General features: G+C 42.5%; 1 protein-coding gene across 2 annotated transcripts; it reads left to right on the forward strand.

The window, feature by feature from the left end:
- The first annotated feature begins 3,971 nt into the window (after positions 1–3,971).
- Positions 3,972–27,416, forward strand: mdfic (MyoD family inhibitor domain containing). Of its 2 annotated transcripts, none has more exons than XM_041964311.1 (5): positions 3,972–4,528; positions 4,792–4,988; positions 6,868–6,978; positions 20,065–20,451; positions 25,120–27,416. In XM_041964311.1, exons 2-5 carry the CDS (start codon positions 4,895–4,897, stop codon positions 25,368–25,370), a joined length of 843 nt encoding a protein of 280 aa, XP_041820245.1. In that variant the 5' UTR covers positions 3,972–4,528; positions 4,792–4,894; the 3' UTR covers positions 25,371–27,416. The 2 variants fall into 2 exon arrangements, with proteins under 2 accessions (XP_041820245.1, XP_041820246.1); XM_041964312.1 differs by having other exon boundaries at positions 3,973–4,528; positions 4,826–4,988; positions 25,120–27,415.

Below are 27,416 nucleotides of genomic sequence, written 5' to 3' on the forward strand. Positions count from 1 at the left end.
TCATCATTCAACTCCGAAAATCCTTGTTCCTTGAGGAACAGGGTGTTTGTTTGCATTGAAACAATGATCAATTTCAGTAACGGGATTCATTCTTATCACAGAGAGGTTTTTCTTTAATGAGCCCATCAATTCAACCCCTATTCATGTCCAGTCCCCATCCAGACAGAATGATTCAAACTGCCAAACACAAAGTCTGCCTCCTTTGACAGTTGGACCAATAAAGGGTTGAATGTTTTGATCAGACAGCCTCAAACAATCCTTTACTTGGAGGAAAAAAAAAAAAGGAGTTACCATAATGCTATTAATCATGTGAGGGCGTCAGGGTTCAGCCGGTGTCACGGTCAGCTTCAAAAAGCCTTACTTATTAAGTTCCACTCATTCTGTGCGGACGTGTGTGTAAAATCTTTGAAGATTTGATCAGGTACAGGTGCCGGCTCCTGCTGTTCAAAGCGACACCTCAACTCTTTCGCCTGGCTATTAAAGTCGACGCAAAGGCCAGCGTGGGCCAACTTTTGCATTTCCATTAGAACCGCAGCCTGCTGAGGAATAAGCTCATTAGGGATAATTACAGATGTTCTGTGTTATAGTCATTTCTCTTTTTCAGCTCCGTTTCTGCAAAAGTTTTACTCTGTAACAAAAAACAAATGTGGGTGAGCAAGAAGCTCATGGATTATGATAAAGGTGTATCAGCAAACACTTGGAGCGCTCAGACTCCTGCACTCACACCATTATCAGCATGGTAAAGGAATAGTTCAAAATTTTTTTCTGATGAGAGTTACATGAGATGATTGATACCACTCCCAAGTCTGCATGGTAAATACAATATGTACAGCTGTCGGCTATAGCTGGACGGTTATCTTAGCTTAACATAAAGACTGCAAGCAGGGGAGAAGAGCTCAGTTACTCAGGGACCAGTTACTTCCTGGAGTCGCCGCTGGTTACCTGGAAACTGCTCACAGCCAAGAAATAGTCTGTGCATATAACCCCATCTAAAACCAAAAACACACACTTAAGGTTTTGTGTAAATGACAGAAATGAGATGCAACTTCATTAAGAACCTCACTCCAGGTGGATTTTGTTACCTTTAGACAGAGCCATATTACTTTATGCTAAGCTAAACAGACAGGATGCTGGATCCATCTACATACTGTATCTGTACATGCTATATTTATTGCACAGGTGTGAGAGTGATATCAATCACCTCACCTAACTCTCTGCAAGAAAGCAAATAAGCATATTTCCCGTAAAGTCAAGCTTCACCTTAAAAACACTTTTTTTATGTTATTCTGTTTATAAAATGTATTCAAGACAAGCAGCGAAGACTTACGATGCTTGGATTACTGCAGTGTGGGAGCTTGCAGTGGGACTGTTTTTGGGATGTGTGTGTTTGTGTGTGCGCCAGGGAAAGCCACAAACAGAGATGCGTGTTTGTTTGGGGCCAGCGAAAGGAGGATTAGGCTTGTTGGCATCGTGTGCACCAACTGAGCCGGCGCTTCCCTTCGCAGTACACACTCCAGCAATCAGGCAGGCTGCCAAACAAACAGATGAAGTCAACAGAGAGCCGTTTCCTTGTGTCTTCTGAGATGTGACTGCAACAGATGCAACGCTGACACCGACGCTTGACACAGTGTGACAGCCTACTGTGTCTACACAGCCGGCTCCACTTTGACTTATTTTGAAGGAGGGCGGGTGGGTGGGTGGGGGGGGTGGAGAGTGGGGGATGACACTATGCACATGATCACACACAAGATAATGTTTGTCAGCAGCAACAGCGATGTCACCATGTAAGAGAGACAAAGACAGACAACGGGGGTTGATTTCACGGTGCAGTCATGTTGCATGTACAGTCCTCAAAAGATTACCATATGTGTGTGTGTGTGTGTGTGTGTGTGTGGTGGGGGGACCTCGCAGTCAGTTTTTTGAGGTGCAGGCTTTGATTTGCTCTGTGCATGATTCAATCTCCGAGGTGAACTATGGCCATTACACACTGCAAGGTCAAAATCCCATTACTTAAATGCAATTTTATCCATGATTTTTTTCTTACAGGCCCCATCTCTCAAATATATCTCCACATTGCCACCCAGATAGGCAGGCTGAAAGCACTGCATGCTGGTTAACAGAGTTCTTGGCTTTGAGCAGCTCTAGGGGATGGAGTGAGGGAGTATCTGTATCCAGGTAATTACAGTCTGAGGGGGCACAGAGGTCCTCTGTGATTACACATCAGCCCTGTAATGGATTCAACACTTATAGACGGAGAGAGAGAGCTGCATTTCTTACCTTCCCATTGCGAAGGCAAGGGGACGGGTGGGTGAGAGCAGGCATGGTGGGGTGGGGTGGGTAGGTATATCTGCAAGATGGATTACGTGGGGTTTGCCGAGTTCAACATTGACACAGATTCATCGTAAATCATTATGCTGGGGACCCGGAGTGATTTCTGCATTAGGAGCAGAAAATGGAGTTCAGCCAGTCAATGAGGGAGGGCATATTTCACATCAATCACCTCCACACTCTCATGTTACCAAGGCTTAAATCTCACTTATACTGTTACCAATAGGGTTCAATGGCTATGATGGCAATCAGCAAGACACTGCACTAAACAATACCCTACTGACTACACAGAGGACACAGCATGGGGCTGCGTCGCCATTTATTTAAAGTGAATTCTGAATGAACTGAAGTGGAGAAAAGTAAGAGATGATGTTGACAGGTGAGACATTGATATTATTATTCTGGCATATGTATTTATGGTTGTTCAGACTTTTAACACTTGTTGGCTAACTTTCTGGGAGTTTTGTTCGTGTTCTTCAAAGAGATAAGGTTGGCCAGAGACTGAGTTTGTAACCGAGGCTGATGAGGATCCAGAACAACCGCGCTTCACACAGAGGAGGTCTCACTTAAGCACAGTTCCATGCGGAATAAAATTAGAGTGTAAGACATGTATTTGTTGAAACTTGCTTTACCTCGTTATTATTTGTCCTATCAACCTCACAGTACATAGAGAAGTACTGAAGTGGCGGCCATTCCTACTGCCACAAACTGGACTTGCCATTTGATGGAGCTGACAAAATATGGCAACGATCATAAATCATTGTTGTTGCACCAAATAAGAAAATAGGTAATTCATAAACAAATATGGATTCCTGTGCCTGCTAACGAAATGTACAGTACGTTATCCTACAGAGTAACCTAATTCTGGGGTCAGTTAGACCGCAGAGAGGTTACTCCCCTCCTTGCCACTACCTTACACCTCAACTGTTATAAAATGCAAATAACAGAAAAGCTAATGGACTGTTTGTATTTGGGGTGTTGCTAAAAAGTGCTGCCAACCCCTTCACAGATATAGAGCATATCAAAATCAGTTGTATTGATCTGTGTTTCACTGCTTGGGTATCTGAAGTAATGTGACATTCTTTGCAATGAGCTTTTGAGACATGTCTCAGTTCAGTTTGTGATGTTCAAAAGCCATTCTAACAAAATTAACAATAGTTGTAAAATGTCAAGCAGATAAATGCTTTTTGAGCCATTAAAGAGGACCAGGAGTATCCAGGACCCCAACATTAGGGTTATTAATTCATACACAACTTTTAAATTAATAATTTTAGGCAATACAATTCTGCAAAAACTTGATCCACTTAATGGCACATTGAACGGGTCACCACTGGTGGCTTTATTTGACTTATTTTAGATATCAAAAGTGCTCAAACAGCATTTTACACTATTGACATAAAAACATGATCATTCTTGACTTTGGAAAAAAAAAAAAAATCTCAACACAAGGTAAATTCGCTTCATTCCTTAGCTTTCAAGTACATCTTAAGGCATCTGATCAGTGAAGAAAGTCCCTGCTATGCACGTGACATTTCATCTTAGGTCACGTGACAGCAATTAAACCATCTCCATGACAACTGAGCAACTTCATGGCGAGGGAGGAGGTTGAAACATGGAGCCGAAGTTTGAGAGTTTACTTTGTCAAAATGTTTTATTTAATACTTTCATTGCACTTTTAGCAATTTCTTCTCACTCCATTTTTCATACGTGTTGACGTAGAATCGAGATTACAATTAAAACCACTCCAACACGTTTACATTTCTCGAATGTCATTTTGTTTTCCAGTTTTTCCCTCACTTTATTTTTGAGGACATATGTTCAGGGAGGGCTTTGTTCACTTCTCTGCCGCCAAGGGAAGCAAAGGGAGCGAAGAGCGGCTTGGCCGGCTGCAGTACAGGAATCCGGATATGATGAAAATGTTTTAGACGCAACAATCCTCAGCGAGCTACCCGCCATTGAACGTCGGAGGCGTCGCGAGGATTATTATTGGCATTTTTTTCATACGTCAACAGCATCTGGACGAAGCGGGACTGGGACACTCTGGCAACTTAAAGTCACCGGAAAAGTTTTTGGACGCTCCAAGTTGCTCTTTCACCCGCTGTCCCTTTTTGTTTCGTCCCAACGTCTCCGGGAAAGAGTTGGAGGAAGGAAGGATGGGCATAAGTCAGATTTGAAGCAAGGGAGTTGACATGTTTGAAAGGTAAGTTATGCTATATAAACAACATGTCCGCTTTAGCTATAAACAGCACTTCTTAGCAAGGGTCCGTCGCTTTTTGATAAAGGAAAGGGAGTGTGTGAACAAATGGGTTGCATATGGAGTCTTTCAGCAAGTTTATGTAAAAAGCGAGAGAAGGGAAATTTCCACTAAGTTTTACTGCGGCTCGACGTCACTTTTCTCGGCGTGTGAAATAAGCAGACGACTCTCTCAAGTTGAGTAATGAGCTGCACGGTGTGGCTTTTCAGGCCTGTGCTGAAGGTGAGACGTTGGTTTTCACAGCGCTGAGGGCTGAGGAAAGGGAGGAACCTCTTCTTCTGCTGTGTGTGTCCCCCAAAAGACGACTGTCTCATGTCCAAGGAGACCGTCTTTCCTCCGGGTGGGCCGGCAGGGCCAAGGAAGGGCCCTCAGCAAGAGACAAGTCCCCTGCTGTCAGCCTCACAAGGTAAGAGCACACAAGAGTAGCATGGGAGGAAAAGTTCAATTTAGGGTGGCCAAAGTGGGGTCTGGGGCTCCCAGGGGCGCATGAGAGGGCCCCAGGGGTCCTTCAGCAAGATGTCATTTAACTAATATTTCATTAAGTGTTAGGAATGTTAGAAGACATTACCTCCCAGAGTGTAAATATGTCCGGCCCTGCACTGGCTCACATCTAACAATATAATTCAGCCAAAATGTGTCTGCTTAAGCTCTCTGGGACTTTCAAACATTCAGTAATCCCTGCTGTACAGATGCAGTGTTTTTTTTTTTTTTTCTCAGGCAATGAAAGTGAGCTTTTAATGTCAGTGACATATTCTGTCAAGAACTCGCAGTCAAACACGAGAGAAAACAAGGAAAAAGTTACACATCGAAAATTAGTCAATAAATGCATATCAGCGTTTATCGGCCTGCTTGGGACAATGTCAGCCTTGTCTTTTTAAATTATATTCATGTGACTTTTACGATACATCAGTATCTGGGCTCCAGTGTTAAGCCTTGATAATGTTTTTTGCTTTTTTCCTCAATAAAGTCTGAAGAAACGCCCTGGTGACTATTAACAGCAACCACAGCCAATTATAGTTTTTAATTAACTTTCTAGTTGCCCCTAAGATTATCACATGTAAAATAAGCTTACCCCCACACCCCCTTTTCATTTTTCTTCAAACAAGCAATGAACCGTTAACCATCCTATTTATACCAAGCATCATTATGGCTCTGTCAAAAAATAGCAAAGTAGGACAAAGTAAGCAATCACTGGGGCTGCTGGATTGCGAATGGATTTTCGCTGGACCTTCAAAGGCGTTTGCAGTTAAGACTGGATTTCCCCTCTCAGGGGACTGTGGATGTACTGAGAATAGGCCAATTTATTTCTAACTGTGATCACTAAATACTGCGATGCATCACACAGTACTGCTGCTAAAGCAACTGCCGCTACCATACATCAGCTCCAAGCTGAGATATGTGCCACATCTATCTCGGGCTGCTGGCCTGCGCCCATCTGTCCCGCTCCCCTCATCCATCACTGCATACAAACAGAGAGTGTTGTAGCATTGGAACTAACGCATCAAGCTTTGGTAAACGTGATTGCTACTAGGTTTTGCTGAATCATTCTTCACCATTTTTTCTTTAGAATCACAGCAAAAATGGCTCAAGATCCAGTGTGTTACTGTGAAACTTGCAGCCTATGAGAAAAAACTGTGGGCTATGAGCAGGCATCTGGCACCAAACCAGTGAATAAAGTCATTGTGGAAGGTTTATTTACTGAACAAAGCAGCAGTGTGCAATGAGCAAAGCGTCAGCGAGTCTTGAAGTCAAGAAGCCAGAAGACACAACTTATAGAGGGATGAGTGGAACTGTCCCTCGTGTTTTTGTACAGCTATCAGGCCGAGAGTTTTTACCAACATACTTTTTCCAATTTAGATGAATGCAGTCTTTATGGCAGTGAAAAGAAGCTTGGCAGGTAGAGCACACCCGGGAACAGAAGGAGAGAAAATGAGATCCAGAGCTCTGGCAAGGCCTTTACCTGAACCGCCCCGCCATGTTGTGCAACCATTTGCCAGCGGCCTGTGCTTTTTCTGGCAAAAATAGGCCGAGCGGCCTCTGCACCTCTGGCTCCTCCAGCTGTCCCTGATATTTTGTCCACACTGTGGCTGACCCTGCAGTAAAAGTTTACATCTGTTTTTGGAGGAATGTCTCTAATACGCATTAATTTGGACCAGTTGAGCTCATAGTAATAAGCTCTTTCTGTTCATCACTACACACCATAATATTTTGCTGCTTTAACTGTGTGTGCAACAGGTTTTTTTTTTCCCTCAACCATGTTTAAATTTTAATGCTTGTGACCCTAGATGCTTGTGACAGTGAATCATCAGGAAGAACACCGTCTCCCAGGAAACCAGCCTCTGAAGGACAAAGTCACGTGACCGAGGAGAAGCCTAATTATTGCGAGCCTGTAAGAAGTAAGTTTTAACGACCTGGGAAAGCTGTGGGCGGACAGCAGGATATCTTGGTGTTATTTTTAATGATAAACAACAATGAGCCGTTTAATTGGAGAGAGTGAAAATGATTAACATATTTTGGTTGCTTGGTCAGATGGTCCAGCTTCACTGCTGTTTAGGAATGTTTTATTTAGAATCTAAATTGTTATAATTTCATCCTTTTTTTATGAACACTGCCAAGAATAGTTGTTGTTATGACAGTTGCACAGCGTACATGCATGAGGCAGGGTCAGTTGGCCAACTAAAATATTAACTTCAGTGTTTCCAATTAAAATAATATCAAGATAGCACCGGGGTCTCTTGGCGAGCGAGTGGTAACATGCTTGCTCTCTCATTCCGCCGTAATGACCGAGACTTGGCATGTTCCTCCATTTTCGCTTCTCCTTCTAACCCTCAGCCCTCTGTTTTGGAAGTGGGGAAATCCTGTTTGTGGTTCTGGCATTGCCTGTTTTAACGCACTTATTGCATAGCCACAATGTTTTTACCCTGAACCAAACATTTACCTATTGGAGAGTACCTGTGCCAGATGCTAGAGGCATTCTTCTGTTGAAGTGTCTTCAGTGTCATTCAACTTACAGGCTAAAACAACATTGTGGGGGTGTATTGTCTCGAGCAATAATCAACCATACCAGTAACATATGTTTTCAATGTTAAAACAATGTTGTTGGTTTTTTTTGCTCTATAATCTGATTTTTGAAACTTTGGAAACTTATAAAACCTGTATTGTGACACTGAAATCATCACATTGTTTTGTGCAAGTATCTTTACACAGGTAGGTTTCACAAAACAATGAATTGGCATCGAACTGCTCGAGTTATTAGCAGGTCTAATTGAATCTAGATGCACTCTTGTTCAGTCTCTTCACTCTTGGATTGCAGGTCACAAAAGTAAACTGCCTGGTAGCTTTGTGTGTGTGTTTTATCGTTTTTAAGAAGAGTGAGATGTGTCAGCAAAGGCTAATAGCAACTGATTGCTTCCATCCATGTAAGTGCCTCGCAATAATAAGGATTGCGTTTGCATTTGACACAACAACAGTTCTTTTGTTTCTAGGTTGTTAACTTTTCCAAGGCGCCTTTTCCTGCCTTTTTTTGGTACTAAGCTTAATTACTTGCCAGTGGCTTGTTTACTGAATCAGCGAGGAGAAGAGATTCAGTTGCTACAAAAAAAAAAAAAAAAAGATTTTCTGTCAAGAGGTCTTTTTAGCTTGGCAGGTGTGTGGAGTATTGCGCTTCTGGAGGGAGGCATGCTTTTCTTTCATCTCAGCAGATAAGCTCCTGTGACAACAGTTTTGCGTTGTAATTGATGTCAACCCCCCAACATCCACACATACTCTTGGTCTCCCTCCCTCTCTCTCTCTCTCTCTCTCTCACACACACACACACACACTCACACACACACACTCACACACACACAAAGAGAGGAAGCCATGTTACTTCTTTTTTGAGAGAGTTACAACATGAAACAGTCATGTCAAATAAAGGCAAAACCGCCAAATTTCTTTATTTTATGTACCCTTGTCTGTTTGTGGTTAAAGTAGGGTTGGAAATTCTTACATTAAGAGGCAGCTCAAGTTAACCTATTTATGTCATAGTCCCACTGTGGTTTTGTTTGTTGAGGTGACCAATCAGATTGCTTGCTGGTTCGGGTAATTGAGAGCCCTCCACTGCAGAAACAGGAAATCAATAAGAAATCATCTGCCTGCCTACATCCTGGCCCTTGCTGTTTTTTCCCCCCTGATGTCTGATTTGAAGCTTGTGTACAGTCTGCAGACGGTGACTTTTCACAACAAGAGGAAGCCTATTGTAATGTTGTAATAACAGCACATATCCCATTTCAGTTATGATAACATTGTTTTGACAAGCTGTCTTTTTAATCATTGGGTCCCTCTTAAAACAGGAAAGTAAACATGGCAGTGGTTCCATATTAATTTGAAACTGTTCTTCATGGAGCATAGCATGCATTTTCAGGAGAGTACATGAAACAGAGTAACCACACAATTAATCATCACATGTGAAGCTGAAATTATCATTATGAAGTGAAGTTTCACTAAGTCACATGATGGAAAAAAAAAAGTTGAAGCGCGGTGCTTCCCAACCACTGCGGCTTGTTAGACAAAAAAAAACGTACCATTCTGCCCTTCCTGTAAGGCCGTTGTCAGAGAGCGGTTCCTCTGTGGCTGCGCCATCCTGGGGGAGGAGGGAGAATCTTGTGGGGGAGACAGACATTCCTCAGGAGACCGTTCTGGGTTTTCAAGCAGCTGATATCTCCTGCAAACAGGGCTTCGGCTCTCCAGCCCCTGCCACAGAATAAATTGCTACCACCCAGGACCAGTTTTAGGAGTTTAATCGTCACATTATTCACTAGATTGTCAAATACCTTTTTTTTTTTAAATGCTTCTGTGGTTGATAAAGATGACCTTACGAGCTTCTGAAGAACAGGTCTGTTTTTTTTATCTCAGTGAAATTCTGTAGTGAGAAAGGAAGGTCAAATAACATGACTCGCTTTTTTTTTTGTTAAAAAAAGACATTACTCTGGCCTTTGTGTGAATCCCTGATTGGGCTCTTTAGTGGCACACTTTCAAGGTTATTACCTGTGCGCAGAATTGACCTTTTAGAAGTGAATTTGTGACCCCTAATAAATACAGGAAAAGGGATTGTTTAAATGGAGAGGATCTCATACTTGCACCTCTCTAGCAAAAAAAATATTCCTTGACAGTGCAACAATTAAGATTTATATTCAAAACTATAAAGCGTTATGATGCCAGACAGTTGGAGGAGTTAGGCTGAGATGAAACAAAGGGCAAGTGCCTCCTCATCATCATTTTCTTCATCAGTGCTGAAATATTTTTGCTGCCCAAGTGTGGAATCAACATTCTCAGACTGTCACACTTCACCTCATGTATATTCCAAAGTTACTTAAGTACTTAGAGACTTTTTAACCTCATGCCAGTTTTCTTTTCCCAGAATGTTTTTTTTTTCGCTATAGGAAATACATGGTGATTGTTGTTATGCAAGATTCGTATCTTTATTGTAATTCTCAGAGCCCTGTCTCTGCAGACATAATGTGTCTAAAAAGCATAGACCTATTATAAACTGAACCGTAATTTTCAAGTGATTACTTACCAGTGGGTCATGGAATCAAAAACGGTATAAATAGGGTGAAATGCTAGTGTAGGGGTTGATTAAAATGGCCATTGTAATTCTACCTCTGTTGTAATTATTTTCTCATTGTCTTGGTGCAGATAGATTTCATATGGGAAATTTCAAGTGTGTTAATTAGCATATTTTACCCGAAGTGCCCAAGCCTATTCACTGCTAATTTTTTTTTTTTAATATTCAAAATGCTTGAGCCAAATGATTAGATATGCATAGCTCAACTCATGGACTGCAGTCTTTTAAGTGCTTATGTTAGATACAAGGCGACATATATGGTCTTTGATTGTGGAGGAAGAGTGCATTTTTGCCAAGAATTTGGGTATTAAGAGTAATCTTTCCAAGTCGTTCAAACACCAATTGACCTTCATGTCTAAATGGTTCTTGTGCAGCATGAATCTGTAGTGGTGGAAGAAATATTCAGATCTTTTACTTAAATAAGAGGGGCAACACCGCAGTATGAAACTCCTCAAGGAAACTCCCTAAAAGAAAAGTTCAGTATTAAGTCTTAGCTGCTTAAGGTAGCAGTACATATTATATTCTCAGTACATGTATGCAGCAATTTGATGTTGTAGTTAGTGGAGGTGGCGCAGCTTTGAACTACTTTCTATGTTGTTGTTTAGTTGAATGTATAACAATGCATATGCTATTAGTCAATTACAACTCGATTCCAATGCACAAGTTCCAAAGGTGGGACGTTGCGAAAAAGTAAATATAAACAGAATACATTTTGCAAACGAACTGTGTTGACTGACAACAGTTTTACGAAGTGTTCCTGAGCCCGTGAAATGATATCCTTTACACCAGTTGTCCCCAACCTTTATCACCGAGGACCAGTCAATGCTTGACAATTTTACCACGTTCGGGGAGGGGAGGGGGTGTACGTAGATTGTTTATATTGTAAATATAATAATAAACATGAATCCACTGTGTACTCGTAGGCAACTTTATTAGCAGCTTCCTCGTAACATTGCGGATTATTATGCAGAGCGGGCTTGGTTTGTGGGAATGACCTGTCGCGACAAATCCATATTTCAAGTGGGACTCCTGGTATTGTCTGTTAAAAGCTTTCTTTTTCTTGGAAGTCGTAGGCTCTTCCTCTGTCTCTTCACTGGGCCTTTTCCCCTTCGCAAAGAAACTTTCCAAAGACGTCTGTTTCCAAAGACGTCTGTTTTTTACTCATTTTGCTAGCTTGTGGGTTAAATTTGAGCGCTCAAGTGACCGAGATGTAACCGAGAGCATCCGGTCATTTTTCAACATAAAAGATTTTTCAACATAAAAGATCGTTCAGACTCAGATAATAAATAAAACGGAAATGATTAATTATTTCTTGTGCGGCCCAGTAACAATTGATCCACGGACCGGTATTGGTCCGCGGCCTGGGGGTTGGGGACTACTGTGTTCACAAAGTGGTGAACCTCACTCCATTCTTGCTTGTGAACAACTGAGCCTTTCCAGGATCCCCCCTTTCATACCCATTATGATGCAGTACTATCACCTGTTACCAATGAACCTGTTTACCTATGGAATGTTCCAAACAGGTGTTTTTAGAGCGTTCCACAACTTTCCCAGTCTCCTGTCCCAACTTGCTCCTGTCCCAACTTGTTTGAAATGTGTTGCTGCATCAAATTCAGAATAAACAGATATATACAAAAATCAATGAAGCTGATAAGGTGAAATATTCAATTTTGATTCTCTTTTCAACTGAGTATATGTCAAAACGGATTTTTTATCACATAAAAGCTCCCCAACTCTTTTGGAAACAAGGTTGTACATGGTTTTAATGCAAAGTGAGTCATAACTAAGCTGTCAAATAATTGTAGTGGAACATAAGTATAGGGTTAAAATTCAGTAGGGTGGATTTATAAATTGGTATACAAGTTAAGCAGAAGTACCTCAAACTAAGTTAATTACTTAGTTTACTTTCCACCACTGTACCTTTTAATGATAGTTATTTTATAATGCATTTTATATATAATCCACAGCACATACTATAGGTGGACAAAATAAACGTAGCCTCCTTTATCTTTTCTACCTTATCGCCTGTTTAGCACAGGTAAGGTGGACTGCTTGGCTCATGTTTACTGCCTCCCTAAGCAATGCCACACTCGACAGTGTCAGTGCCTTTCACAAGCCACTCAGAGAGGGAGAGAGAAAAAAAAAATCAGCCAGTTCAAATGAGAGCAGCGCAGGGGGGATTACTTGGCCTCTAACAGGGTTTTGGCTCCAACATTAAGGTTAAAGCCCTTTTCTATTACTGAGATCTCTGCTGATGTTGCCCCCGCCAGCCCCGACCCCCTCGAGCTTCCAGCTCCTTGCCCCCTTCGTGTTTGCAGGTTCAGTGCCTCTCTGCTAGGTCATTCTGTCAGGCCCCCTGATCAACGGAGGGTGACCAGGGACCAGGGGATGGCTCCCGTCCAGACTCGCAGACAGCCACAGCAGACGCAGGCCCCGACTAGTGCAATGCACCCCCCACCTCCTCCCTCCTCTCTTTCAGGCTAGAGCTAAAATCGATACGGGCGTCTCCGTGTTTAAAAAGCCACTCAGAGGCAGACGAGCACCTCTGTCCCAAAGGCTGATCTCTCAGCTTAAGGCCTTGATTGGCATCCCGAAGATGTGAGGCGCTGACCCACAGCTGTCCCATTAGCAGAGGGTTAATGCTGAGATTGATACTGAGCAAATAAAGGAACTAGGTATGGGGGTATTTTGATAGACTGCCTATCCCCTCTGTGACCCGGAGACAGACCTCAGTTGTATTTTGGCTTTTAGGGAGTGGCTGCACGACTGCCAGATCCTCATCTCTGACTCCAGTAGCGGCTGTGTTAGTGGATCTGCTGCAGATGTGCACTGTGTTTATTTGGTGTGTGTGGTTGATTCTATGTCTGCCGTTTTGCATGTGTGTTCCTTTTGTGTATATGTGCACAAGTTCGAATGTGCGCATGTGCATGTCTGCGCGCTTGCCGTTGAATTTCAAACAAATGAGTTTCCTGTGGAACTTCTACTTCAGCGAGGAGATGTTGAAGCTGGTGGAATATTTGAGTCATCCATGTAACTGAAACTGAAAATACCCCCATTCCCCCTCTTCCCTCTCCCTTCTCCTCCCGTTCACTCCCGCTCTGTTGCTCTGGTTTTGTTTTGAGTCGTCAGCGAGGAGAGGGTGGAGCACGTTTTTGGAGTATGGAGCCTGGCAGCTCCCTCAGGCCTGCTCTGAGTCACGTCATAATTGATCTTTCTAGAAATTGTGGTAGCTAGCCGTGTAAAGTCTAAATCCGTGCAAGATTTGCAGCTTTTTAAAGATACTGCACTCGCGCACTGGGCTGTCTTTTTGCACTCTCTCCCCTCTCGGATGGTAAGTAATAGATGAGGGAGAATAAAAGGCGTTTGACAAAGCTTAATGCAGAAACAGGCTCGTACAAATTCATCTCAGAAATGAGGAGAGGAAGAGAATAAGGCACCATTTAGTGTCTCTCACAGCAGCCAGGTTGTGAGGCTTTGAACACCCCTTGATGTCTTGCGTTCTGCTACATTAGCAGCACTCAAATTAGCACCATGCCAAATTCCACACAACAGTGGAGAGACCAGAGACTTCTGTGGTCAGGGCTAGGGGGTGGTGGGGGTGGGCTGAGTGTGAATGACTTCCCCTCAACATGATTCATGTAAGAGAAAATGGCACCTCATTGGGAGTTTCAATGATTTAGATAGCAGTCAGACATATTAATCTGGGAAAATGTTCCGTTTTGAAATCAAAGGATAATTGATGACCCCCCCCCCCACGCACTCCCCCACCACGTCTCCCCTTCCCAGCGCAGACACACATGCGCACACGCACCTTAACCAGCCTCACGCACTGAGTACGCTGAGAGGTTTGTGTCGTCAAATCAAGCTCTTGTCTTTCAAGTTGCCTTTGCTACTGTAAAATGTAATTAAGCAGAACAAGGTCCGAGGGGGTTATTTTTTCCACTCAATCAGCAGCAAAATTTGAAATTAGTAAATCCCTGACGCCCTGCTTTGTTGAGTGGAGGCGGCGGTGGTAAGGAGGGGTTTGGAAATAATATTAAGCTCTGTCTTCATGTGTCACTTCTCCTCCAGCAGGTTTGGAGGAGCCAAATTTGAATGACTGTCACAGAGAATTAAAACTGGGTGGAAAATAAGTGTGTCGAGCTGACCACTATAGGCTGACTGTCCTGCAATGAGATAGAAAAAAAGACAAAAATGTGATGTTTCCTGCTTAAATGAGATGCTACGCAATATGATCAGCCTTGACAAGTGAAGACAGCTAATAGAGTTCTGTTGCAGGTTACGGGAACACACCCACACACACATACAGAGCACGTCACTTTTGCTGATGAGGATCCAATATCAGAGCAAGTAATTTAGCTATCCTCAGCGGTCATCACCATCCGTGCCGCCGCCATCATCATCGTTTTATCTTGGATAAATACAAAACATTATGATGCGCACGTATGAACTGACAGGGCCAGGATTGCTGTGTGATGTCCAGAGGCACATTTTTATTCATGTCTGTTGGAACAAGTGACATTTTTGTTATCCCATGTCAGGTTGCCTTCCACTGAGCAAACGCTCAAGACAAGACCACAGAGTTTGCATGACACCCATGTTTGAACTAACAGCAGTCTAATTTTCTAATCAAATGCTAGTTCTTGTTTGCCAGTTGACATCACCAATTTACTCTCATTTTGCACTGCTGATATCTGCATTATATTGATGCTAATCACAGTTAGTGAGTTTTGTTGTGGTGGGACACTCGAATGACGTTCCCCGAGTCGCTTGTCTGTTCCTTCCGATGCGTCCTTCTAGACAATAAAGGAAGTCCTTGTCCCACAGTTTGGAAGGTCAAACGGTAAACGAGGCTTTGATACGCCCAAGGAAATTTTCAATCAGAGCCCTTTGTAATAACATTCATTGTACTATTTTTCTCTCTCTCTCTCTCACTCTCACTCTCTCTCTCTCTCTCTCGCACTCTTTCACACTCTCTCTGCAGTATAATTCCCCTGGTTTTGCGTCTATAAATATGGACAGGGAAGATGTATAATTTCTAATGAGAAAATATATCCCTTTGGATTGAAAGGCAGGGGCTGTTCCACACACTGCTGTTTGTTAGGAGGAGAGATGATACCTCAGGCTGTTTTGGCGGAGAGAGGAGGGGGTGGTGGTGGCGGTGGTAAGAGGAGTCTGGCTAGGTCATTGCACATTTACAAATTAGCATTTCAATCATGCAGGTACATGGCCAGTCGAGCAGAAAATATACATGTTTTTCTAATACGAGGCACAAAAAGATAAACAAAACACTGGCCGTGTTAGTGGAATTAGCATTTCAGAGCTAACTGTTCTGCTCGTTGCTGTTTGGGACTCATAACTAAAAATAAAGGCTCCTCTTCTACCCTCATATTCCACTGTGTGAACTCCCAAACTCGTAGCATTGTGTAATAATGGCTATTAGGAGATAAATACAAGATATGGCTTGTGGTGTTTATTTGGCTGACATGATGTGACATTTGAATAACTGTATGCTCTCTGTGATGGGCATTCTAATAAGCCTCAGCAAACACCTTCCCTCTGTCTTCTCCCTCTTCCTCTCCTTTCTGTCTCAGGGGCATTAATATTAAAAAGGACTGAGCTTTAGAAACACAGCGCTTGTGTGGTTGTTCAATCCGCTCCCTGCCTTACCTGCGACTCTCGGCATAGCAGTGTGCAAATGAGAATCTCCATACTGCCCTGTTTGACCTCTGTGTTATATTTTCATGTTCTTGACTATTTTAGAATTCTTGTTTATACAGCTCCGTTTCAGCTGACATGCATGCATGCATGCATATTCCTTCCTGGTAGGTCTTATTCTGCATGTGTGTGTGTGTGTGAGTGTGTGTGTGTGAGAGATCCTGTAGGCTTGTGACATATATATACTCCCCCTGTTCTTTTTTCTGTCTTTTGGGTGCAATTTCCAGCTTCCTCCTGTAGGACCTATTTTCTGTGACAAAAACGGAGGTGTTTATATACTCAGTTTTACATACAGAGCGATCCCCGCACAGCTCTGGCGCAGCTCCAGCGCTCTCCAGGCACTCCGGTGCTTGGTCCCTGTGTGGCGCAGCCACTGAAGACTCAGTGACAAATGGCAATTATATTTGTGTGTTCTTCATGAATCCATCAAACACTGGCCTTTTAAAAATGCTCCCCAGATATTTGAGGCTGTCAGCTACTAGTAGCTGGGACCAAATTGGGATGCTGCTTAGACAGTCAAGAACCACTCACCCCCTAGTTTCCCCTGTGATGTGTGTGACAGCGTGTGTAGGGGAATACCATGTTTTATTCAACTACAAATGTACACTCTCAACAGTTGTTGATGTGCTGGAAATAGGGAGGTTACAAGTCCAATTTGAAGTGTGTGAGTGTGTGTGAGTGTGTGTATGTGTGTGTCCAATTCCTGCTCCAAAACATGGTGTTTTAATGCAACCTGTCAGGTTGTGTGCATTCGGTTATCTCGGGACACCTACCCATCCCTACTAGCTTGTGGCACAGCTCGTATGATTTTTTAAAAAACTTGCTGGGAGTTGCTCATATCAAATTTTGATGCTGGTTATGTTTTCCTGCTGCGCTATAAGAACAATGCAGTAGCAGTGCGTCAGTGTTGCTCCGTCAGGATTTTTTAACAAGCTCAGCTCACATTTGCATTTACCAGTTGAATCCTCAGATGCAGCATTAAGCTTTATGTTAAAAAATGTCATTACCACATTATATTATTTTGAAACGATGAAGTCCAGTCCACTGTCTGATTATTTTGGATTGGCTAATGCAATGCGAAAATGCACAGTGGCCGATACATTTCCAGAGCGTAAATTCACTGCACTGCATGCACAGTGAAAGTTTTTGATGCTCCAACTTAACCAGTGTAGTACAGTTCTAGCAGGACTTACTGTATTCCTGCTTTCTCTCATTACATCTTCATTTGTCTCATGGTGACTGTACAAGTCTGTCATTGCCATCTTTGACAGTATCATCATTATCATGATCAATGATTATGAATATTGCTCCATTGTGTCCATTTATCTTAGTCGCCGTGTTCATCAGGATAAAAATAAAGACTGCGACTGTGTAAAGACTATCCAGGAACCTGCCACTGAAGCACACTTCTCTGCAGACTTGAACCCACTTTTTAGGGCTTTGCCGCGTGTTAGAAACCTGACTCGCCGCTTATGTGCTCTGGGTTTCACGTGGTGGTTTCTTAATAACTATTTATACTTTGGTAAATTGAAAGCTTGACTTCCTCAAAAGGAAAGGTAATTATGCCTCCGAGTCTGCTTTGGCCTTTTTCTGCATGAACGTTGGTTTATATGTGTGTGTGTGTGTGTGTGTGTGAGCTTGTGTGGCTGGTTTGTTTAACCTAAATGGGAAAAATGACTGTTGTTGATTTGTTAAGGAAGTGTCATCCAATTGACAGGAGTGTGCTGTGTTGTATTGACTGGACAATACTCAACACTGTGCAGTGTTAGATGTGAGCTGTGCTATGTTTGTGTGTGTGTATGGGGTCTTTGCAAATGAGTTTGGACAAGTTAATCATTAGCAATAGAGAGGGATTTCCCCCGTCAGCCCTGTTAATGTCAGCCGGTGCTTTTTGTGTGTGTAGCTACAGCTGTGGTTTCAAATAACACAAGAAAACACCAGCAGTGTGATTAGAAGAGTTCCTGATTTTCATTTCTGGATTCTGCCAATGTTTAAACATGAATTTCCAATAGTAATCCAACCTTTTTGAAGTGAAAATAAGACAAATTTCACAGAATAAATCAAAGTTTCTGCTAATTTCGTTTCTTGAAATAGGTCCCATCTTGCTGGATAGCCAACTTTTGGTTATTCTTGTTTATTGTAACACTGAGTGAGCTGACTCATCTGACTTCAGGGTGGGAAAAATAGCTATAATGTGATACCACATAGACAAATCAGAGATATAATTTGAAAGAAATCTTCATGGTAAGACAAAAAAATCATCCTTGACCACCCAAGAAAGGCACACTGTGTTAATATGGATGACACCCTAAATGGGTTATGTGTGTGTTAGTGTCTGTTCCTTGCTTTCTTTGTGGTAAGGGTTTGCTGCATTAAAGAAAAAGAAAGAAAAAACACAAGGTGCATATATTAACAAGGAGTAAAAACATAGCAAATTCTAGCTGTCAGGGGTAAAAATGAAGAACAACAACAGATGTAGCTCACTCTGAGTCTCCTTGTTAGCAAGCCTTAGCCTCTCCCCACATTGTCATGGGCAGGCTGCAAGGCTTTTGTCTTTTGGAGAGGAAAATCCATCAACCTGGTCTTAAATCACTGCATAATGAATTCTATCGTGTGCTACCCAGTTGTCTAATTCAAATTGCATGGAATCCTGATCCCTAAAGTCTATATTTGTTTATCGAAGCAGCATGCAGAAGTTGAATGAGGAGAAGGCAAAACCCAGTGTGTGTATTTAATTGCTTTGTTTTACATCCAAATTCACGTCCGGCCTCTCCCAGGGTGATGTGTTGTTAAAAAGCATGAGGCCCTGATTCCCACACTCTCTCCCTCTCTTGTTAACCGTAATTGCGCTTGTTGGTGAGCTGACAGAAAGAAAATAGAGATGGAAAGAAATTAGGTTCTATATTAAGTTTGCATCCACTTTGGAAAATTTGTTGACATTTGGACAGCTGCAAAACATTTAAGCAGGGCTGCAGATGTTTTCTTCTGGTTGTGCTACACAGCTGCTCAATAAGGCAAAATTTGGTGGTGAAGATACCATATATTCAATGTATATACAGAAAGTATAGAATAGGAAAAAAATGAATAACTGTGGTTCACTCAGACAGTCTTAAAAAGGGATGAATAATTCACAAACTCTCAAGTTAACCATGCACTGGCAGTGCGTGCACATGCACAGTGGCTCTGATGTGGAGGAAAGGTAATGTAGGAGTAACTCCCAGTAGAGCTGAATGTGCAGGTGTTCCTCTCAGTAAAATGCCACCTCCTTTGCTCACTCACATCCTTCGCCTTCTTTCTTATCAGACAGGTCGCTGTCTCCTGACTTTCTGTGGCTGTCACACATACACTTAGAAAGACTAGTTTAGGCCATCTCTGAGCTTTCAGAGAAAAGGAGATCATTACTGTTGCAGACAGCAGCTATTTTGTATATGCACAGTATCACAGGCTCTCTTTCTCTTTCACTGCATTAATCTCTCTTTCTCGCACCCCGTCTTAACTCACCTGGGTACTGCTCCCACAAACGTCTGTCTGCCTACAGCAGTGGCTTTTGTGAACCTGTCACATATGAGGTTCCTGTATCTTTCTGCTTTTTTCCTGTCATTGCAGGTTGAGATGTTTGCCATATGATCGATATTTATTGTGTTAGGAAATGGTGGCAAGATTTACTGAGAATTATTGAACTGAGAGTGGTGTGATCGGGGTGTAAGAGCTGAATATGACAAGCCACAACTACTCTCTATGAGTAAAAGGTACGAAGTGCTAGGTGTAGAGTGCTGACAAAGTTCTCACCAGTTAAAATAAAGTTACAGGGTTATCAAGCATTTACCCCTATAACGGTAAAAGGAATTCACAAGTCTCTCCATAAAAAATAGACACTACAAATACTGACCAAGTTATTAAAGTGAACCACTTGTTCCTTTTCATGCTCTTGTATTTCAGCGTTTGATAGTGTTTTGTCCTCTGCATTTATGCTTGAATAAAAATGCAGCCTTCTGTTTTGTGTCAATTTTCTTGTTTAAAGAGCCTTAGCTTGCTGGTGAAATAGTCCAGGCACACTGTCCTTAAATACTGATTGAAGTAATGTGCTGAAACTACACACCCAACTCTTTACTAAATGTAAGTGAAAATTAAATCCTCTTTTCTTCATGTCTCCCTCCAGCGCAACCTCAGTCTGAGTCCCAGCCAGTGTCCTCGGAGCCTGTTGAGGGAGAAGCTGGCAAGGACCAAAATGGCTTTCGCCACAACAGCGCTGGCACACCCGCGCTGAGTAACGGCAACGGAATCCACCCTGGCATCGGCGGTGCCGGGGCCATGCGCACATGCTCCTGCGGTGCCAACATCGGCGTGGGTGCCATGGGTGGGTCTGGCTCTGGCACGAGATCAGTAGCGACTGCGACAACGACAGAGCAGCCTAGGAAGCAGCCGTCCACGCCTGTGTCGCAGAGGATGCAGAGGAAATTGAGGTCCAGCTTGTCGGTCAACAGTGACAGCAGCAGACGCAGCAAAGGCAGTTCCACGGGGTCACAGAAACCTCCGTTACCAGAGGGTGAGTATTCACACATGAGGTGATCATGACAGCAAAGAAAAGAGAGCACACACCTTCACACTCTCACACACACACGCGCGTTGATACTCGTACTAACTTTTCTAACATTTGTTTGCTTGCATGCTTCTTCTTCTGCATCCCGTCTTCTGCTGGTCATAAATACATTCCATCGGTCACAGGGATGTCTCTGAAATTGAACCCCGCAAGGGCATTTTTCAAATGATTTGTGTTGTGTTGCGTTCAAAAAACACAACTTGCACTCCATTAAAATATTTGAAACTGTTTGTGATTTATTATTCTTGTTATATACTTATTTTCTCACATAAAAAGAACACCCTCTTGTCATACAAAACATAAATTGCTCAATTTAAGTAGTTAGAAAAGAAAATAATTTGAGTAGTTAGTCAAAAATGAAAAGATAGAATTGTAAGAAGTCCTTGGTCTTATGAAATGATCGGTTTTGTACTGTGCAGCTGTATTATGTGGGAAAATACAAGTAGGACAAGAGGCAACAGTACCCTCAGAGTGATTTGTCAATTAAAGTGGCTATGCTTGGGAGGCACTGCTGAAAAAATGCCTGATGAGATATTGATAATAAATTCTTACCTTCTCTCACCTTTTAATGATGGGAGTACACGACCTCTCATATTTATCACCCCTGTCAAGCAAATGACATCTTATCCTGCTCCTGTGGCTTTTATTTTCTTTAACAACAAGTCAGAGAGTCTGTTTGCCATGCGGGGAAGCCGTCACATTGTCAGGTGCAAGGCCGAGGTGAGTCCAGTAATGAAGGCGGTTGGCTGGTCCTTTTCCATTTGGGAGATAGGTGTGACTGTCTAACGAGGCCTGAGAGCACGGGGTGCCTATTAAAAGACGTGACCAACCTTCTTCGGGCCCCTCACGGCCCCTCACACCTCTCTGGGCCCTTTCTGGCTCTCCCTACATCCCGTCAGCACCACCCTGGCCCTCATTAACAGGGCCCCATCGCATCCCTCCTCCAACTATTGTACTATGTGGCTGTGCGTGTGTTTGTGGACTTGCATGTGTTCTGCTGTGTTCTGCAGCGCAGATGGTATGAGGGCTTTAGACATGCTTCTTTAAAGCAGAGGGGCAATTCCTACCTATTCGTCCAACTCAAGGCCTTTGCTGTTTTGTCTTTTCATGTGGGCTATTACACCAAGGTGAAGACTGAAAATAAGATGTGATATTAAAAGATTCACAGTGGTCAGGTTGAGATATATGTTTAAATGGAGGAGAAAATTGGACAGTCTGATCTTTGTTTGATGGTGCTTTGCTTGAAATATGCATCAGATCAAGTTACATGCCGGACAGAACAAGAAGGCGCACACACACGTCCACAACACCAACACACAAATTGCCTGAAGGTGGGATGCATCCATCAGTGATATTCCAGACACGTCATGTTTTCATCCCAATTGAAAGAAAGAAGAGAGAGGTTAAAAAAAAAAAACAATGGCAGCTCAACAAGTCTGTCTCATTATGGCTTTTGTGTTGCTTATTTGCAGACACGAGAGCTCTCAGAATCAATATGTTCGCTCTCAACTATTTATTTCCCCCCGGAAAACAGCCAAGCTGTGGTGTTTGAATGTTTACACGGATTAACATAATCTGTTTGCCTGTGAAATTAGCCTCCTAAACAGCCCCCTGAACACTGGAAATAAAAGGCATAAGCTAGCAGGAGCTAGCTCTGGGGATTCTTCAGCTCCCTGTGTTTCTTGGCACATGCCGTTGGCACCGTAGCCAATCTGTGATAACACCGCAGCTTCTGAGGAGTCATTTGCCGCACTGCTTTTGTTCAAGTGGGTTGTCTCAACTCTTGTCATCCAGTTTGTGTTTTTTTTTTTGTTAATTGTGTGTAATCAGTTAAGGCTTCCAAGCTGCTTTAGCCTCATTTAGAGATTTAGGGCCAAGGCCGCAAGCATTGTCTTTGTGTAAGCTATAAACATCGGTGTGTGTGCGTGTGCGTGTGCGTGTGCGTGTGCATGTGCGTGTGTGTGTGCGCGTGCGTGTGCACGTGCGAGCTCTAGTCCTCCTGGTCTTACTTTTCCCTCAGTCATGCATTATAAACAGGCCTGCTTTAAAGTGCATGTGGTGGACCTCCACTATCGAGCCCACATCCTCTGCCCTCTTTTCCCATGTGTGCCTTCTGTGCATTCCCATGGCCACCAAGGCTTTTCCTGATCAATCTCTCTCTCTCTCTTTATTTTTGTCTGTCTAGCCATCTCGCCCTCTCTCACCCTTTGTGAGTTTGAATGTTTTGCAACAGCTTGCTGCTCTGAGGCCCATCCAGCTTGTTTTGTGTCATGCCGCTCTCTTTTTTTTGATGTTAGCTTTCCAGATGTCTCAAACTATTTCCTCAGAGGCGCCGGACGCTGGTTTTGGCCCTACAAACTCCGGGCTTCATTGCCGCTCGCTGACATTAAACAGGAGCGGTGTCAGTGTGTGCTGTCCTGTCTGTCTGTTGGTTGGATTCACTCTGTGTCTCTGTCTGCCTTTCTATCTGTCTCTCTGTTTTCATGGAGATGTGCCTTGCGTCCAGCTCTCTTGTGTACAGTGTATGACTCCCCCTTTCTCATTCCCCTCCCCCTTGCTAGCTTCTCTAAGATCCAGACTAATCGCTGGTGTTGAATTATACATCCAAGTGAATAGCTGAGATGGCCGGCTGTTGCTTAATGCCTATGTACTGTGTTTATATCATATTCACAGTCTACTGTTACGTTCTGAAAGCTGGCACGGCTATACCCTCTGTGTCCCTCGAAGTTTGTTTGGCTGAACTTTGTGCACATAGCTGTGGCCAGGCAACATTGATTGTTCTCACTGGCATGGCATTTTGTCGCTCAGATGGCAGTGTGCTGCAGTGGATGCCACTGTAGAAAGTGTTATGTGTTTTGTTTTTCCGGCATGAAACATATCCCCAATCTGCCCAACAGTAATTTACTGCATGTCCACATGAGAGGTTCAGGAGTGAAGGATTTATTCTCATGCATCTTCCATCACTGCCAGTGTTATGGCCTCAGATAAGGATAATAAGATGCATTCAAACTTCAGGCACCCTCACACACACATGTGCACACACACATGTACGCACACACTTGCTCGTTTCATGTTCCCTTCTCTATCTTGTTTGTATCACAGTCAGCTAGCTGCTTCTGGTCAGCTCTGCAGCCCTAAGCACCGCAAAAATAGAGAAAAAAAAAATTCCCCTCTACTTTGATTAATCAAACATGAGCATCCAGCGGTCCACAGCTTGCCTTCCCATGCCGTCCTCCACACTCTCCTCCTTTCGCTTTCCCTCTAACCCAATCAGTAACAGCCCCTTCTGACAGCTCAAGATGGGCTGATGAAAGTTATGCAAATGTGCCCTGTTTGTAATGCTATTTTTCTGCATACATCCACATCATGTCTTTTTAACACTCCAAAGCAGTAGCGCTGCACTGGCCTTGGTTCAGAAAAGGAGACAGCTGCAAGGCGTGTATGCCAGGCGCACTTACCGAATGATATTTAGTATAATTTAGTGACTTGTATCCAGCTACAGAAGTTCTGGTGTCAGCAGCTTGATTGATGACAACATAAATTGTGTACATTTATCTCTTATTAGTTCAGTGGTGTATCTGTGGGCTATGCATAAACAGCCTGTTTTGTATTTAATATCCCCTTGTGTACTGACCACTTATTTTTCCCCACTTTATTGTATCCTCAGAGACTTTTATTCCAAATCTAATTGTAACTTCAGCTTTTATAAAGTAATGGATTAGTTTAGAGTTATTAAGCTTTTTTTAAAGGAGAACATGTAAATTATATGTCTTTGATTTAATTGAATTACGGCATATATCACCTCCAACTAAAACTTAAGTTTTATTTCATTTTATTTTCTGACTGTGAAGAAAACTCTTTTACTCTGCATCTTTTAAAAGACTCTTTTACTCTGCATCCTGCACTTAACTGTTTATGGCATTACTAACACACTGATTTTTGGAATGGAAGATTAAATTTGTTCTTTTTCTTTACTGACGCAACACAGAAGCATTTTAATACAGTACAAACTAATGCAGCCATTCAGAAACAGATTCTTGATAGTTAATCGGTATATTCGTAATTTAAAGGGGAACTCTTTATTGCTGTGAAACAACAAGCTGAAACATGCCACTTGCTCTTTAATGAGGGTCTGTGAGGAGGTTAAATGTTAATCAGAGGTGTGAGCATTGCCAGCATTAATCCACCTATTTACTGGCAGAGACTCCTGGACTTTGCTAATCATCTTTGTGTGATCAACCCGGCAGTTTGCATGATAATGCCACAATTATTTAACAGTCTGTTAATCAAAACTGCAAGAGAGGAATTCATTTCTTTGAATTTCTCTTATTCCTTTTGCCCCCCTGCCTAGTTAGCCCTCGCCCTTCTTCCACATACCTACTCTGTTCCACCTGTCGGCCTCCCGAGCATGCAAGACCTCACTCGCTCACTCTGTTTTGTCTTTTTTTAAAAGGCACCAATTTAGATAAAAATCGAATTTAGACTATTTACAGATGAATATATGACAAACACATATTTTATTCTGTATATCTGTGTTTTGTTCTTTTTGATTGACCTTTTTTGCTTGTTTGCTTACAACGCATCACCATGGCTGGTTTGACGTTTTTGACCCAGACTGCTGTGTCCACTGCATCTTGGCCTGCCTGTTCTGTGAGTTCCTGACACTTTGCAACATGGTGGTGGCGCAGGCCTCGTGCGGTGCATGCACATCGGAGGCTTGCTGCTGCTGCTGCTGCACTGACGACCTGGGCGACGACTGCAACTCCCCCTGTGACATGGACTGTGGCATCATGGATGCCTGCTGCGAGTCCTCAGATTGCCTGGAAATCTGTATGGAGTGCTGCGGCATCTGCTTCCCCACATAGGGAGGCCTGCGCTGGTGTTGACCGGGGTGCCTCTGCAGGGGGGTAACTGGACCCTGGATGGAAGAATGGAAGGAAGCTGCTGCTGCTGTCACTTTGAATTCAGCAACAGACAGAGGGAATGCATTTGTGCGTGAACGCGTGCGTGTGAGTGAGTGAGTGTGATAGTCGACATATGTGTTTGTGGACTGTTGAGTGTGTGTGCAGTTGTATGATGTGGTTGAGTAAAGCATTCCTTGAAAGACGTATTCGACACTGGGCTCCTGCATCAAAGCCAGCTCAGCAGGGGCTAGAAGTAACTCCACATATATGAACATGTCAGTTAAATCTTCAGTGTAGAGTCATTTGTTTCTGTTCAGTATTCTATCCTTTACATAAGAAGTATTATCACAGACTGCCTAAGAAATGATGTGTAGTTGTATCTTGCCTCTTTTTAGTCATTTTGATGATCAACATGTTGTGTACACTAAACAAAATGATGACCATCTCCCTGTTTCTCCATGTTTTTTTTTTTTTGATGCTCAAAAACTGAGGTTGCAGTCTTAGTACTTTACAACACTGTAAAAGGTTTACGTGACACATTCCTAGTTGCATACTGTAATTTTGCAACACAGACTTTCATTTACATGTATCTACTGTAGCACTGTAGAACAGTTGAAACTGGTGAAATGTCAAAGGTGAATCAGGACATTACAGAATCTGCTCCTTTCTAAAACCAAAGGTATAGATTGTGCCTGTTTAAAGGGTGTTCTTACTTTTATCTTTCACCGTTTTGTTTTTATCAAAGTGGCCTTTTGTTATGGAAAACCTACACAAAGTTGCTGATAAGTTCATAATTGTTTGCGAAATCTCACTTAAATACTGGAATGTCAATGAAAACTTATTGTACCAAAGAATCGCATCCCTTGATCTTGCAGTATTTGAAGCCTTGGGTTTACTGGAAATACAGTGCAGATACTCAGTTTTAATACACACACACAAAAAAGGTTTGGACCAGCTCACTGTACAGTTTTCTGTAACATTAAGATAAACAATGTGTACAGTTTATGTCTTTATTTCTATGAGGGGTTTCCTCTAATTTCAGCCATCAGCTATTAGGCTTTGTCATCTGCATATGGTAGTCTTCTCTGTGATGCTGTACTACATACATACTGTGTAAGTATGACTTGTTGAACTGCACTCGGTGCATGAGGGGTGTGATAAGGAATTAAAAAATGGTGACCCTGGTTGCCATATAAGCGGCTTTCGGGTATCAAACCCAGTGACTCACAATACAAAAAAGGAATCATGAACTGTCATTTTGAAATGGTAAACTAATGCAGGGTAAAGGCAGTTTTCTTCTCCTTTTTTTTTTCTGTTCCTTAATTCTGTGTATCTCAAGATGAGTTTGTGGTGAATCACCAATGGAGTCATTTTCTTGTCTTGGAGATCCGCTTTGATGTTGTTTAAGTGATGATACTTAATGCCGGCCCTCATTAGCACTGCTTGCTAAATGGTAACAAAAATGTGCCTTCCGAACGCCAACATGGATAATGTGCTGTCATGTACAGCTCGTCTTAATGGTGCACTGTTATTGTGTATAAGGAGGTTGGAAAGGCACCTCTGCAGCAGATAATGTGCAGAAAGTAAACCTCATTTTCATGTTGATGATTAACTCACACTACAAGTTTATTACGGGCGAAAGAGTGTCAAGAAAACACTATATAGATAATGTGAAGAATTCATCTAAAAAGAAAAAGTGTATACATGTAGCTGCAGTAGTTTTTCTCTTATACTATACTGTTGTATGTTTTTTTTATTCTGTGCCCCACACTTGATCCTTCTCCTTGTCATCTCAATGCATCATTTCTCAACTTAGGAGTTCATTTTACGAGTTTTGTACATTATCTCCAATCTCAAAGAAAAACATTTTTAAAAAATAAAACATTACCAAAGAAACGTACGATTATTGTTTTGGACACATTTACACACAAGACATTTGAATACATCTCCTTGACCTGTGGGAAACTACAATGGACATTTTTCATCATTTTCTGATGGTTTGTAGAA

The sequence above is a fragment of the Chelmon rostratus genome, chromosome 22 (assembly GCF_017976325.1).
Source record: "Chelmon rostratus isolate fCheRos1 chromosome 22, fCheRos1.pri, whole genome shotgun sequence".
In the NCBI taxonomy this organism is placed as follows: Eukaryota; Metazoa; Chordata; class Actinopteri; order Chaetodontiformes; family Chaetodontidae; genus Chelmon; species Chelmon rostratus.

Bases quoted from the DNA above. Each gene is read 5' to 3' on its own strand.
- mdfic (XM_041964311.1), top strand. From the start codon at position 4,895: ATGTCCAAGGAGACCGTCTTTCCTCCGGGTGGGCCGGCAGGGCCAAGG. The intron at 6,979-20,064 runs GTAAGTTTTAAC...GTCTCCCTCCAG, and splicing joins TTATTGCGAGCCTGTAAGAA to CGCAACCTCAGTCTGAGTCC. The intron at 20,452-25,119 runs GTGAGTATTCAC...TTTTTGACCCAG, and splicing joins GAAACCTCCGTTACCAGAGG to ACTGCTGTGTCCACTGCATC.